Source organism: Colletotrichum truncatum (genome assembly GCF_014235925.2).
Source record: "Colletotrichum truncatum strain CMES1059 chromosome Unknown Contig_0008, whole genome shotgun sequence".
Lineage (NCBI taxonomy): Eukaryota > Fungi > Ascomycota > Sordariomycetes > Glomerellales > Glomerellaceae > Colletotrichum > Colletotrichum truncatum.
In genome coordinates, this window is record NW_027222405.1 from 683,053 (window position 1) to 698,542 (window position 15,490).

Consider the following 15,490-nt stretch of genomic DNA (forward strand, 5'->3'; position numbering starts at 1 on the left):
TCTCAACCAATCCGCCAGCATGGCCAAGTGGTAAGGCATCGCACTTGTAATGCGGGGATCCTGTGTTCGATCCACAGTGTTGGCATTAAATTTTTGATTTTTTGACTCTTACTTTCCCTTTCTTTTTAGTACCTACCTTCTTTGCGCCCAAAATTTTATTCATAGGGCTGCACCAAGACGTTGCTGCGAGCTCGGATCAGAATAAAGTACAGTTACATCCTAGCTCCGCATCCGAAGCCGTGCGTTCTAATGAAGAAGGATAGGTATGATCAAGGTAATCAGTCTGCACCGATAGCCATCATTTGATGTTGTCAGAGCTGTACATGATTGACAAATCTGATAGCGTGAGTACACATGGGCATAATTTCGCGAATTGGTCAACGGCAAATGGCAGTGGTTTGCTTTGCATAGTGGAACAATGACGATGTCGCCCGTCATTGAATGCTCTACATCACCCCCACGCGTGAACAGAAGCATACTTTCAATAGCATTAAACAGTTGAGTCCGGGTATCCGACCCATCCCAATTCCCATACCAGCCAAACGCCGAGCCTGCAAGCCTTCTCAATAACCTAACCAATAAGAGATTTTGACCCAAACTAATATGAATCGTTGCCGTTCTCATGCTTTGTTACGGCGTAGCCCTTCTTGTTAGGCAGATCAGTCTCTTGGTCGCCCTTGGCGCCCACAGAGGCCATCTCATATAGCCACCTCGCAATGAGGAAGCTGCTGGCAGCCCACACCCACACGAGAATTGCAACTGTGCACGTGAAGAAGAGTACAGGCACGAGGAGGAGCATGGCGACACCGATCCAGAAGAGGGCAAATATAACGGCAGCACCGAGGGCGAAGACAATAGTCGAGATGGCAAAGACCGAGAAGACGAGGATAGGAAGGGAAGAGAAGATGAGCTGGGAGAGGATGAAGGCCTGTGATAATACTGTTAACGAAGGCACCATAGGGATTCAATGCGGGGGCAGACGAACAAAAAGCAAGGGCCGCTCTTGGGCGAAGTCAGCGACGCCGCTGTATGCCTTCTGTCTGGTGTCATAGCTGACGACCCGATCAATCTGTCGTTGACCGTAGGCGTATACGCCAGCAGCGTTTTCTTTGGCCGAGGCCTTGATATCGTTATAATCGGAGTAGGATGCCATTTTGGGATGGAAGATGCGGAATCGAGGGGTGCGTCAGGGGTATTGCAGAGGGACGGATGCAGATCGGGCAGTTGGGATGGGTGGTCCGTCGTTTATCAATCGAAGAATGGCCGCCCAGCTTCCAAGGGATACACACAGGCTGGTCGAGTAAAAGGGGATTCTTTCCTGACGAGGTAGGGTGGGAGAAAGGAGAGAGACAGCGGACGGCAGGTTGGCGACGGAGAGGTTACAAAGTGCGAACGCCAGCAATTGAAATTAGAGGAGCCCCCTTTGACCACCAGTGCTGACGTTGTGGTGATGGTGGCGGTACATTCCCCAACGCACACACCATTAGGCACTTTGTGGCACTACAGGGAGCGGGAAGCCGCGTTCCATTGTCGTTCGAGTACCTACCTACCTTGTCTTTACCTTACTGTACGAGCACTTTGTATCGTAGTAGGCGCGTCATGCAGGTCGCAATTTAGGGTCCTCGTGCCTGCAGTTTCCCCCACAGTAAACAGGACGCTACAAGGTGCGTAAGCCACGAGTCACAGCCACGCTCCATGCCTTACCCCCCTCTCCCCGCTTGCGGTTTGGAAGGAGCTTGGGCCGCCTGCATCTACAGATCTACGAACGATACGTACCCATCAGGGACTTTATATAATCACGTGTTCGCCTGCAGCCGGCCCGCGCGGGACTGGTTCATAGTTCCGTACAGAGTGTAGTGTAGAAAGTGGTAGTAGTGGTAGTAGCAGCATTAGTAGGTCCGTGGCAGTGCCATGGTCTCTTGCTTTCTCGAGCTCGTCACCATGACTTTTAGTGTCTCATCCATCAATCACTTTTAAGAGAAACCCAAACAAACTCTGCAGATCCTGCATACGCTTGGTCAAACTTATCGTACATGCCGCATCTCGCATATCCCTTAACACCGTGAACCCGCGCGACGTGAAGCACCAAGCACCCCCGGCTGGTTTTTCTCCACGAGTGAAAACCAGCCTTTTAAACCGGAGGCTACATCTTAGCAGCATGCGACAACACCATCAACTTGGGTATCGGATACACTGTACCACATTCTCGTCCAAGCGCCAAACGATCCCTCTGAGACACGGGAAATTCCGTCTTGGATGATAACTTCATTCCTCAATCCACTCAGTCCGACGGCCAGTCCGAATGCCGGTGTCATGAACGGTGAATCCCCAGGCACAGAGTCGCCCTCTCTTAAAGACGAGGTTGAGCGTCTTGAGAATGGCGACAAACCGAAGATGGGTTCTGGGGTGAGGGGTACGCGTATCGGCCACAAGAAGTCGCGGAATGGCTGTCAGCAGTGTAAGAAGCGGCGTGTCAAGGTGAGTGGGATTAGTGCAGGATTCCAAGACTGAGATCCTTCGTCTGGATTCCTAGAGATGACTCTTGAGCTACGGCGGATATCTAACAGATTACAGTGCGATGAAAGCCGGCCATGTCGGAATTGCGTACGGCACGACGTCAAGTGCAGTCTGGTCTTGACACCCTTCGCCCCGCAGCTCCCAACCGTCGCCGAATCGCCTAAGCCGGCTTCAGAGGCGGCCAACACGGCAACCCCCCGCAGTGTTGGCGAAACCTCAACAAGTAGCCATCCTGGTAGCCAACGCGACAGAGCCTCGCCTCAACTGTCATCTTTGAGGGAGAAGGTCGCTGCCATGCAGGGGCTATTGTCCGAGTTTTCCGCCGAGATGGAGACGCTCACCCAGCAAACCGCTCACGGGGGAGACAATGTCTCCAACTCGAACCAAGGCGAATCCGGAGAAAGTCAGAATATCTCTCCTTCGGATTGGCTGACTGACATGAAGCTCGTCCATCATTTTACATCGAATACTGCTTACACCCTTTCGGAGAACCGTGACTTCGTTCACCTATGGACCACTACAGTGCCTGAAATTGCATTTGCTCATGTAAGCGCCCCCAATCGACATGCATACATGTACATGCCGGACTGATCCCATCTCAGGACTTTCTCCTTCATGGCATTCTCGCCGTATCAGCGATCCATCTCGCCCATTTACACCCGGAAAGGCGTGAGGAATTCACCACAATATCTACCCGCCACCAAACAACCGCACTGGGCCAATTTTCGCCCCGACTGAACGATATAGGGGAAACCAACGCTGACGCATACGTCCTTCATGCCGTTTGTATTTTCCTCTTGAACACCTACTCTATTGCCAACCCACATGGGCCCATCACATCGAAGGACGTTGCTCAGTCCTTCATCCTACTACAAGGTAAGCCCCTGCTTAGCCTAAATCTAGAGGCAACCTAACCGCGCACAGGTATCAAGAGCATTCTCACCCTTCCATTTGCTCATCGCTATATTGCAAATGGCCCTTTGGCACGCTGGCTCTACCAAAGCGGCATGGAGCCCGCCGTAACCGGAAACTACGCAAGTAAGATTGACGATCTCATCAACCTCACTCGCAGCATGGCGCCCTCTGAAGACACGTCCACCTGCCAATCCGCCCTCGAAGGGCTTAAGCTCACATTTGCCGCTGTTTCGGCACCTACTCACCGACTCGGCCTTGTCTGGCGATGGGCAGTCTCGTTACCCCAGTCATTCCTCGAGCTCATGAGCCAGAACCACCCAATGGCCCTAGTCATCCTCATGTACTACGCTGCGTTGGTACACGCCTTTGAGCGAAAGCTGTGGTATCTCAACGGGTGGGGAGTTAATGTGGCATCGGCTTTGGACAAGACTATTCAAGAGCCTTGGAGGGGGTGGATTCAGTGGCCACTGCGGTGTGTTCGCGAAGGTGTTGATATTCGACAGGTCGAGCCCGATCCACCGTCAAATACTACCCCCAAGCCCGAACCGATTGGGCTTCCTACGATCAAAATGGATCTGTTCAGGGTGGGGGAACCTCCACCATGATGGCCTCGACAAATGAAGTCCAGAAATGGCGGATTCAATGTCACCAAGAAAACGTTAGCCCAGTCGTCGCAGTCTCGCAATTGACTGCGCAAACGCAGCAAGTTCATTCGTCTACACAGATCCCTGAGCTTTAGTCGCCCTGGCGCGGCCGGCAAGAGTCTGTTTGACATATGCAATGACCTCATGAGACTTCGGTACTGGGATACGAGGTTTACAGTACTGAAAAGGCCCAGATAACAATTCTGTGCCGGCCTCGTCGGCGAAACACGAGGCCCTCTTGGCTGAAGATGAGGTCGACCCTGGCTGGTTCTTGGGTCGATTGTCCCGCCGAGCCGACGCCAGCAGTTCTGTTCACTGCCCATGAGCATGTGCCAACTGCGAGCAACAGAGAGTGCCCCAGCTATAGAGCTGGGAATTGGAAAGACACGGAGTGACTCGCATAGTAGCATGGATTTCAGCTTCCCTTAGCAATCACTGTTAAATGAGGCTGAGGACAGTCTCTAGCGGTGTAAACTTTTCAGAGAAGGAAAGCAATAAATGCTGGCAGTGTACCTAAAGGTATACAATTGATATGACAATCTTTTATCACGTCAGTCGATGCACGCATAGTGATTTGATGTGTATCCCGAACGAGGAGGCTGCTGACAGTTCTCATGCATGAGCACCATCGTACAATGCAAACACACTCAAAGAAGCATTAGAAATACGTTCAAAGTCTATCACAAATTGTCCTATTAAGCGTCAAAATTAAGACGCCTAGCAATAGCCTCTTGGAACACAGCAAAAAGCAAAACAAATGTCCCTGGCAAGGCTCGAACTTGCGACCTTTGGATGTCCCTACCTCGAGATAGAGTCATATTTAGTGATATGAGACCAACGCTCTTCCAACTGAGCCACAGAGACTCTGCGATTGCTGAGTGTAGGGGTCTAATTTGGCAATATGTGGCAACACCGGTCTGTGCGTCAGCTGGGATCCCACCGACGGTACGTATCTTGCACCCCACAAGGCGTATTCGGCTCTCCGTCGCGGGCCGGTCTCATGCTGTTGTGCACATATTGCGAGCTTACAATATCAGCACCATCAGTGAGACCCATGGCAACAGCTTAACAACATAAACTTCATCAATAACCAAACCCAGACTACGACGGCGCTTACGCGTTTGACAGGTTCACCGACGACCAAATTGAAGTCTGCCTCAGCACCACCTCCCACCTGCGCCACCATTGTAGCTCTCAACACCCACAACTCACTGAAGCTGTCTTCCATGGAGCCATACATCATACCTTGTTTGCATTTTTACGTTCCCTCAACCAAGGGGGGGGGGGGGGGGGGGGGGGGGGACTACGCATGCCGTGACATGAAACATACCCTATCTCAAACCTTCCATGGCAGCATGCGGAAGTGGGAAAAAGAAGGATAGAAAGATAAGATGGGATGACTGGACTGCCCCCAAGCCCCGCCCCGGTCGTTATCGCTCCGTTTCTCCTGCTTCGCTCTTCCGTCTCGTCTCCCGTTTGCCTCCGCCGCCTAGACCACCTCCAACAATGCCTTATTTCGGTTGTTCTCACCCGCAGGCATGAACTAGAACCCATCTTTTCTTACGGATCTCCGCGCGGATGAACAGAGTTGTCCCGGTTCGTTGGTCATCGTTCATTGGCCTTTTGCGAGGCGAGACCTTCCTCGAGCTTCATACCATGCCCCCAACCTTCGTAACTCCATCCCCGCTTGTTATAATCGGGGGCCATCCTTGATGCTGCTTCTCGAGTGAGATGTGCTTTGATGATAGAGGTTGATATATATCATGCCTCGTGAGCTTTCTTTTTGATCTGAATTCTTCATCTTCTTTTACTCACTTACACAGTCTCAGTCACTTGCTCAATACCCAGATTCCAAGCTACAAGATACGCCTTGATAGCCTCTTCGTCATCATGACCCCAGATCCAGATAACAATGAGGAAAACCAATCACTAACCTCCTCAATGCCCTCGTCCTCCCGCTTGTCTCTCAAGCGCCGCATCTCCCTCTCTTTCCACCGCCATCGCTCCTCCTCTGTCCCGAAACCCCCTGGCCGAGGCATCAGCCACAACGTTCACAAAATCACAACCGCAGCCGGCGTTCCCTTCAACAAGGCCGCGAACCTCGTCGGCGCAGAGGGCTTCTTCCCTCAGACCATGGCCCGCGAGTGCGCCAAGGCAGCGCGCATCCTCCACTCCTTCACCGACGACCCGGGTCCGGCGCCCACCAACTACAAGGCCCCCATCCACCCGCTCGGTCTCAGCGTGAAATCCATGGTGATAATCCCGCCCCAGATCCTCGCCCACTGTGCCGGACTCGCAATCTTCAACACCCTCCGCGCGGGAGCGTACATGGGCTCTCTGGCCGCCGGCTCCGGCATCGTCGTAGCGCGCCGCCCGGACGGGACCTGGTCACCCCCATCTTCCTTCTTCGTTTCGACCCTCGGCGCCGGCTTCATGATCGGGCTGGATATCTACGACTGCGTCCTCGTGCTCAACACGCCGGCACAGGTCGCCGCCTTCACCCACCCGCGCGTCTCACTAGGCGCGGAATCGTCCATAGCACTTGGGCCCATCGGCACGGGCGGCGCTGTTGAAGCCGCGCTCTCAAAGACGGCGAGGCCAATGTTCAGCTACATCAAGTCCCGCGGCTTCTGGGCCGGCGTTCAGATCGACGGGACAATCATCATCGCGCGGCAGGACTGCAACAGCGTCGCCTACGAACAACGGCGCATCTCCGCCAAGAAGATCCTGACGTTACAGGCCGAGTGGCCTGAGGGATCGCAACCGCTTTGGCAGACTCTCATGGCGATGGAGGGCAGATATTCCATCGACCCCGCCATTGCGAGGGAGGTCGCACTGATGGGTCCGCCGGGGGATATCACTCCTCCGGGATATACGACACCGCCTCCAGATATGGAGGATGGCAGGCCTGCGCCCGCGTATACGCCATCTGTCGCTTCTGCTTGGAGGTGTGGAAGTGAGGAGGGGATCACAGAGGAAGCGGTTATGGATGAGAAGGAGAGGTTGAGCCGGAGGGGTTATTGACCTCTGTTTAGTTCTTATTCACGGCTGTTGACATGGTTTTATGGAAGCGATTGTTTCTGGTTTTTTTTTTTTTTTTTTTTTTGAGTTCGACGGTTTGCCTCGGGATGCGTTTCTCGTACAATACCACAAATTTGATTCCCATTCCCTAGCAGCCTTCACATCGTTCGGAATGAGCGGGGAACCTGAAGACAAGCTTCGAGACATTCGCCCTCTCTCCCCGGGGCCACCCCTGAACCGTGAACAGCCGCACAGCCTTTTCGGTAAGCGTTTGATCTCAGCTATGCATGGCCTAGGCCGGACACACATCAGTCTCCTGCGCACACAGTGATGTGTCGGGTTCACTTAGAGTTCATCTATATGAGCAGTCTTCGTCGCCTGGGGAATCATGCTGCGGACTGATAGTCAATTCTACATTTGGACAACAGCACGCTTCCGCTCGACAGCTTCTTAGTAAGAAACAACGCCACCACTGGAGGTGTCCTTAGCGGCTAACCGTTGAAGACCAATTGTATCGGTTTACAATATCAATGTGAAGGGCACGTCGTTTCTTGTGGGATAGCATCTGTCTTGTTCATGCTGAGGATGCAGGAAAAGTCTGTTATGTTTGTTTGGTCTTTGGATTTGGGTTCAAGCACTTCGCCTGGCCACCCAAAAGTCGGCCATCTAGACGTAAGGTTTACGTGGAGTAATAGCTGCTTGGCGCAGTTCCATGTCACAAGAGTCAGACCATTTACCATGCCACAATACACCAAAACCACTGCCATCAGACATGCTTGCCATTATCTCTATCGTAGCTGCCTTTGATTGCCTCCGACCGTCGGCGCCGCCGTCTAACTTTGCACTCATACACATGAATTTCTGCAACCTACAAGTACAGACCCTCTGGTTCGCTTTCCTGCTTGGTCCGGAGAACTCTCTCGCGGGCCGCGCGGAAATCTGCCATTTGCACACGCATACGGCGCTCGCGAAGGGCGAGCAAACCAGCCTCGGAGCAAATGGCCTTGATGTCGGCACCAGAGAGGTCGTCCTTCTGCGAGATAAACTCCTCTAGCTCCACGTCGTCGTTGAGCGACATCTTGGAGGTGTGGAGTGTGAAAATCTTGCGCTTGGTGTTCTGGTCGGGGTTCTCGAACAGAATCTTTCGATCGATACGGCCGGGACGGATAAGGGCAGGGTCAAGAGTCTCGATCTTGTTGGTAGCCATGATGACCTTGACGTCACCACGGTCGTCGAAACCATCAAGCTGGTTAAGGAGTTCCAGCATGGTTCTCTGGACTTCGCGCTCACCACCGGACGTCGAGTCGTAACGTTTCGTACCAATGGCATCGATTTCGTCAATAAAGACAATCGAGGGGGCGTTCTCGCCAGCAACCTGGTACTATATTAGTGGCGAAATGCAGCAGACAATAAGATCAAGCTTACCTGGAAGAGCTGGCGAACAAGGCGGGGACCGTCACCAAGGTACTTCTGAATAAGCTCGCTTCCTACTATACGCAAGAAAGTAGCTGAGGTCTGGTTGGCGACTGCCTTGGCAAGCAGCGTTTTTCCGGTACCAGGAGCGCCGTAGAGGATAACACCCTTGGGTGGCTTGATACCCATCTCCTCGTACAGCTCTGGATGAAGGAGAGGCAGCTCGACTGACTCTCGAACTTCCTGGATCTGTGTCTCCAAACCACCAATGTCGGCGTATGACTCCGTTGGCGCCTTGTCTAATTTCATGACGCTAACCAGGGGATCGGCATCGTCTGTAAGGACACCAACAATGCTTACGCTCTTGTGGTGAAGGAGGACACTAGCTCCAGGTTCGAGCAAGTCCTTGTCGACGAAGCTCATGATGCTGACGTAGTACTCAGGACCAGTAGTGCTACTCACGATGGCGTGGTCATCGTCAATCATCTCTTCTAACGTGCCAACACCCATTGGGCTGCCACGCATGTCGTCAACCCGACCACGCTCATCGGCGAGACGGTCAACATCGCCCTCAGGGCCAACTGCCGCACCTTCCTTCGCTGCCTTGGCCCTGCGAAGACGTTCCTGATTCTCGACATATTCTTCCTCGAGGATCAGATGATCGTGGATTCTTTGCATACGCAGCAGACGGAGCTTGCATCTGCTGGTGGGGAAGACGGCGGGGAGCTTGGCTGCAGCGCTGGTACCAGCAGCCTTTCTCTTCTTGCGACCGACTCGGGTGGTTGGGCGCGGAGGAGGCTCGTACTTAGGCTTGTCCTTCTACATTGCCAGTTAGCTGATGTCTTCAAAGGGCGGACGAGCGTTGTGATGCATACCTTCTTGTCCTTGTCGTCCTTGCCATCTCCTCCACCACCCATGCCCGACTGGTTCTGACCCATTCTGGCGCACTCTCCGTCTGAAGCTTCTTTATCTGTAGTCTATGTGGATAATCGAAGGAAAAACTCGGCGTGATGGTCGGATGTTGTGGGTGAGAGAGCTTGTGATGATGGATGATGAAGTTGGGTGGATTCCGGAGACGGTAGCAGGGTAGGTAGAAGGCGAGGCTGCTACTGCTTGCGTAGGTAATCACAGCAGCGGTAGTACCTGCCTTGTACCTTACCTTCCAGCTGGACCAAAGCACAGGGCACGGCAGGCGGCAGAGGAACGCGTGCTCAGGTCTAACCCATTTCCGGCAAGCCTGTCCACCTTTCACGTGATCTTTGAGTCAGCTTAGTCACTCAGCTGAGTCAGCCGTCGGGTTTCATTCGTAGCATCAACCACTGTTGCCAGCCAAGTAGGTAAGGCATGCTGCTTGAAAAAGGGAAAGTTGAGTAGTCTAGGTCGGGTGAGATAATTATAAGCATACTCTTCGATTTTAACTATGATGAAGTTTCTCCGAATATTGTCTTTCCGGGTTCGCGATTTGCCCCTTTGGCTCATCGTTCAGTCCTCGGTCACATAATGACATCTTTCGTCCGCCAGGGCCTATTGTACATTTCGGCCTCCTCTGTGTATTTTCTGGGTTTCTGGTGTTGGTTGTCATAAAATGTCTTGCCTAGGATGCCAAAGAACTTATTACTGGCACATACATTGAGTTGAGTGACGTAGGTCATGGTGCTCATCTACCTCTTAAATCAATGCCATTATCTCCCCACACTCGCCATCTGCAGACGAAATGTCGGCGCTTAAGCCAGCTGCATTTGTAAATTATCACTCCAGCTATGCATCAGTGCCCTGTTCAGGTCACACCGTAGTGTGTGTATCCTACGCTGGGGAACTAGGCAAGTGTGTCACAATGGACCTCCACATTCTGCCATCACCATGCTCTCCGTATCCTCAACACCACTTAGTATCATTGCAGCGTTTTACGAATTAGATCCTTTCAGAGACCTTCGCCAGACAATATCCACTTTACCTCCAAACTCATATATTCATTCAGACGCCATTTTGGGAAAATATGTTTTTTGTGGCATATGTTTGGATAGATTTTATGTTTACTATAAACATGAACATGAATAATTTGAATTTAATTAACATGAACACATATAAAAGATGAAGAAAATATGAGCATGAAATCTTAAAACTCACTTAAATTCGACAATACCAAACTTTGGTACTCTTAAATTCAATAACATTCGTTTCAAACTGTTACAGCTTCTTATTTCTGACAATATTTATTTGATTTGAACCATCAGTGACTTTTTCGTGGAAGTGAAACATAACCCGTCTGCCACATTGGAAATTGAGATTGTTTAACATCTTCAGTCATGGGTATACTCCATGTAGTATCTGCTAACGTCCCACACCCACTTCTGGGCACCCCCCACATTTGGGCACCCCATTTACACCAAAAACGCCGTTTTTCGAAATTCTATATTAAACTAAATACTTTACTTATTAAAGAGAATAAATATATATTAAATAGATTAAGACTTAATTATAATACTTAAGTAGCTATATACTAGTATTATTGATAATAAGTATTATAAATTCAAGGTTTAACATTTATAATACTAATTTACCTAGCCTATATCTTAATATATAAAATAGGTAGAGATATTTAACTAATATGATTAGAATTTTTAAGTAAGATATAGTAGATTTATATATTCTTATACTTAGTAAAAAATTCTTTAAGCTTAGAATAATATTTTAAAATTTCCCTTAAGAAAAGTTTCTATTATAGAATTTTAACCCTTAATTATACTATATTTACTAAAGTAATACTTTTAAATCTCTTTTAGATATAATTATATACTTTTAATAAGTATAAATATTAATTTCCTAGATTTTTTAAATAAGTATATATGAGCGAAAATATATTTTTCTAATGTTAAGGAATACTAGTAAGTTACTAGTATCTACTAACATTTTAAAGCTTTTAGTTTTAAACTTCTATATTATAACTATTATTATATTTAAACCTTTATAAAAATTAGATGGCTATAATTATACTTAACATAGTTTATATATATTTTCTTTTCTTAGTAAGTATAGTAGTTAGTTTAATATAGAATTTCGAAAAACGGCGTTTTTGGTGTAAATGGGGTGCCCAAATGTGGGGGGTGCCCAGAAGTGGGTGTGGGACGTTAACCGATAGTTTAGTTGTTCGAATATTCGTAGGCGCACATTCAGGGGTCAATCGTGATGTGTATTGTGCTTCTTCTTTTCCTAAGACCTGTCCGTATCCCTTACGCGCCTTCTTCCGGCGTGTTCCCTGTGACTAAGCGCACCTAGCGCGGTCCTCGGCCAAACATTCCTCCTAGCGCCTTCCTGGCATCCTAGGCGCTCTGCGTGTGCATCGCTTCCAGCGCCCCTGGCCTACCACCCTTTTTGACACACCCCTTTAGCCTTCGCGGCTCGAGACCTCGGTCCTAGGGCGCTCCTGCGCGCTTCATACGCAGCAGCGGAGGCTACCCTTAGGGGTGGCAGGCCAACCGACTTCTTCCTTATTCCTCTCCTCCTTCAAAGATCCCTCCGCTCCATGCGGTCTCTGCGAGAGGGTCCCTCTCTTCGCGTAGTGGTTCCGTCTCCTTCTTCACCAAGTTGAGCTGTTTTATGAAGTCTTCAAACGGTTGCCTTGCGAGGCTCTTCGTGAGTCCGTCCGCAACAAGGTCTTTCGTTGGTGTGTGGACGACGTTGATGGTGCCGTTCTCAACCTCCTGTCTCAACCAGTGGTTGTGTATATCAACGTGACGAAGCCTCGTCTTTAGAGTCACGAGTTCCTCAGTTACTATTCGAATCGTCTGGAGGTTGTCGCACTGGATCGTTATTCCGCCGCTTGGAATCGTCGTATTAAGAGCACTCAACAGACGGCTAACGAATATAGCTTCGCGTGCTGCTTGTGAGAGGGCGAGAAGCTCTGCTTCTGTCGTTGATGTTGTGACTGTGTCTTGTTTGTTCGCTCTCCATCCGATCAATCCTCCAGCAAGCCGTAGTGCGTACGCCTGAGAGCTCTTTCGATCTAGCGAGTTATCTGCGAAGCTGGCGTCTGATGCGACTTCGAAACTCTTGTTGTTGCCATCGTACTCGAGACTAAGGAAGCAGGTGTCCAAGATGTACCGCAATACTCGATCTGCAGCGCGATGATGCTTCTGAGAGGGATTCTGGTTAAACCTCGCCAGACGGCTTGCAGCAAAGGCGATATCGGGGCGCGTCATCACCGCTAAGTATAGGATCGATCCAATCTTTCGTTGGTATGCCGTTATTTCGCTCTTTGAGGCGTGCTCCTCGGCGGGCAGTAGCTCCTCGTTCGTCATAGGTGTCGTAAATCGAGTGTTCTTCCTCTGTGATCCTTTATGTGTGCCTTGACCAATCAACCGTGCGATCTTCTGTGCGTATGCTGCCTGAGATAGCCAGATTTTCTTCTTGGCTCGGTCGCGCGTGACCTCGATTCCTAGAAACTAGTGAAGAGGGTCTCCGCCTTCCAGGTGGTACTTCTCTTTGAGCCCGTTAATGAGGCGCTCAGCAGCGTTTCTACACTCAGGGGGAAACGCGAGAACACAGTCGTCGACATAGAAGAAGAAGAGCACGCGTCCCTTCCGCCAGCAGCAATTCTCGCCTGCGACGCGTTCCATCCCCATTGCTTTCAGACCGTTCTCTAGATGCCGTTGCCACAGTAGAGGGGACCTGCGAAGGCCGTATAGAGCCTTCTTCAGCCGCAGGACCTTCCCCTGCTGCTCATGGCCCGGTGGAAACTCTATATATACTGTCTCGTCGATCGGAGCGTGGACAAAGGCATTAACTGCGTCGTACTGTAGTAAGGTAAGATCTTGCTGGGCCGCGGTGGCAATAAGGGTTCGGAACGATTGTCCAGCGAGGGTCGCAGCGTATGTATCCTTGAAAGCGTTTTTAGCCTGTTGATCTCCTCGAACAACGATCCTTGCCTTGAGTTTCTGGAGTGCTCCCTTCTCGTCCGTTTTATAGACGTATACCCACCGGCAACCCAGAATCTGGTGCCCGGCGGCTTCTCTACGGTCCACGACGACGTATGTATCTATCTCATCGTGGCTCGCGAGGTGCTTCTCTTCCGCTTCTCGGAATCCCCTCTCGTAGGGGTGGCCGTATAGATCGGCATGTTTCTGAGGCACTGGGGGTAGTACGCCTGCTTGGCTTTTTCGCTGGGGCAGAGGACGGTCCTCTCCCGGAACGCTAGAGGCCACGGTCTCAACCGCGGGCCCCCCGTCACCTGACACGGGCCTACCGTTGTGGGAGCTTAGCCCAGAGGGAAGGTCTTCCTTTACCCTCGAATCAACGTGGTTTCTTCCCTGACGGAGGTCGAAGGCACGCTCACACCCAGGGTTTCTAAGACTCCTCCTGGGCCCAGGGGCAGGGTTCATACCATTACCACGTCCGGCTACGGTGAGACCTTCGAGTCTGTTGTTCCAACATACTACCGCTTCCAGGCTGGTATCGGCGTTCTTCGCCTTTTGCTTCATCTTCACTCGTTTTCTACCCGTTCTAGTGCTGCCGAGGAAAGCGGCTTGCTAGGAGGTACGCGGAGTGGTAATTGGAAACTCTTCGTGGATCGATTCGCGTGCATGAACCGCCTCAGGAGCGATCGAAGCACGTCTCTTCCTCCACCCCTTCACTCCGAGTGCCTCCTCAAGGCCTGCGAAGAACGAGGTGGGTGGCGTCCGCGGTGGTGTATTGAGTTCGAATCGTGACTCCACGTACTTAGGCGACGGCGGTGCGGTGTATTCTTGTGCCTCTTCGTCTTCAATGTACTGGACTTCATCGACTTCTTCGTCTGCGGTGTGTGCGTACTCTGGAGATGTTATCCCTGTGGGCGAGACCTCTAGTCGCGCGAGAAGAGCGTTGAGCTCGTTCACGTCGAGGTCTTTGAGGTCATCCCGCAGCTCGTTGATATCTCTATTAAAGAACTCGGTTTCCCTGAACACAACGTCTCGCGTTGTGATAACGCGGGCAGTAAGCGGATTCCACACGCGGTAGGAGTTGCTAGTACTGTACCCAATGAGGTAGCCTATCCATCCTCTCGGTTGAAGCTTTCTCGACTTATTCCTGCCCAGCTGTGCGTCTGTTGTGAGCGCATACACTTTGCAGCCGTACGCTCGAAGGTGGGCTTGATGAGGCTTCCCGAGATCTGGGCCGCGAAACTGATTATGGAACCGTTCGAAGGGCGTTTTCCAGCCGCGCGCCGCTGACGGCGTCCTGTTGTATAAATACGTCGCGGCGGCAACGATTTCGGGCCACAGCATCTCAGGGAACTTGCCTGCCTCGCGAAGGGTCCTAGCCTTCTCCTTGATAACTGCTGCGATTCGCTCGGCGCCTCCGTTCTGGGCCTGCGTATTGGGCGCAGAGGGTTCGAGGACCACCCCTTGAGATTGAAGGTGAGTGGCGACTTGCTGATGAATCGTTGCAACCTCGCGGTCACATTCGAAGACTTTGACCTGTATATTATATTGCGTCTTCATCATGGCCATGAAGAGATCGAATACCTCGAGGAGCGTCTCTGTTGTACGGTCCTTAAGGTAGTAGTCCCACGAGTATCCTGTTAGTCGGTCAGAGAGTATTACCGTAGACATATAGCCTCCGTATCCTTGAGGGCTAATCGAGTGAAAGTCGAACGCCACTCTTGATCCTGGTTTTGCCCACGCTATAGACTCGCGTGGGGCACGTCGAACAATTCGTCTTGTCTTCCCTTTTCTACACGCTGAGCAGTCAGGCAGCTTGTTGCGTAGGTCACCCATGATCTTCACGCCTCGAGAGGCGTTGACGAGGTGCTCCAGCACCCCCTCGCCCGGGTGACCTAGTCTCTGGTGCTATCTGAACGGTCTTCCTGCGAGTCTTTTGCGCGGTGTAAACGATGTGTGGCGCTGCTTCGCCTGCGTGACGAATCCTGCTTTGGTATTGTCCTCGATAACCTGTTGTCCATGGAGATCGTGAAGGTAGCAGACGAGTGTCCCATCCGCTCTTCGTAC

At 51.2% G+C, this 15,490-nt stretch overlaps 4 protein-coding genes across 4 annotated transcripts; 2 read left to right on the forward strand and 2 right to left on the reverse strand.

Moving 5' to 3' along the window:
• Window positions 1-598: 598 nt before the first annotated feature.
• CTRU02_211676 (uncharacterized protein) lies at window positions 599-1,153 on the reverse strand (the record flags this gene model as incomplete). The annotated part of the gene is made up of 2 exons (XM_036732897.1): window positions 599-928; window positions 986-1,153. 2 exons carry the CDS (start codon window positions 1,151-1,153, stop codon window positions 599-601), a joined length of 498 nt encoding a protein of 165 aa, XP_036575420.1.
• A 1,160-nt stretch (window positions 1,154-2,313) lies between these two features.
• Window positions 2,314-4,037, forward strand: CTRU02_211677 (C6 zinc finger domain-containing protein; the record flags this gene model as incomplete). Its single annotated transcript, XM_036732898.2, has 4 exons — window positions 2,314-2,478; window positions 2,575-3,063; window positions 3,120-3,393; window positions 3,442-4,037. 4 exons carry the CDS (start codon window positions 2,314-2,316, stop codon window positions 4,035-4,037), a joined length of 1,524 nt encoding a protein of 507 aa, XP_036575421.2.
• Window positions 4,038-5,966: 1,929 nt separating this feature from the next.
• On the forward strand, window positions 5,967-7,100 carry CTRU02_211678 (uncharacterized protein; the record flags this gene model as incomplete). The annotated part of the gene is made up of 1 exon (XM_036732900.1): window positions 5,967-7,100. The coding sequence occupies one exon, from the start codon at window positions 5,967-5,969 to the stop codon at window positions 7,098-7,100; it is 1,134 nt and encodes a 377-aa protein (XP_036575422.1).
• Window positions 7,101-7,965: 865 nt separating this feature from the next.
• Window positions 7,966-9,448, reverse strand: CTRU02_211679 (26s protease regulatory subunit 4; the record flags this gene model as incomplete). The annotated part of the gene is made up of 3 exons (XM_036732899.1): window positions 7,966-8,472; window positions 8,523-9,329; window positions 9,386-9,448. The coding sequence occupies 3 exons, from the start codon at window positions 9,446-9,448 to the stop codon at window positions 7,966-7,968; spliced, it is 1,377 nt and encodes a 458-aa protein (XP_036575423.1).
• Window positions 9,449-15,490: the final 6,042 nt, after the last annotated feature.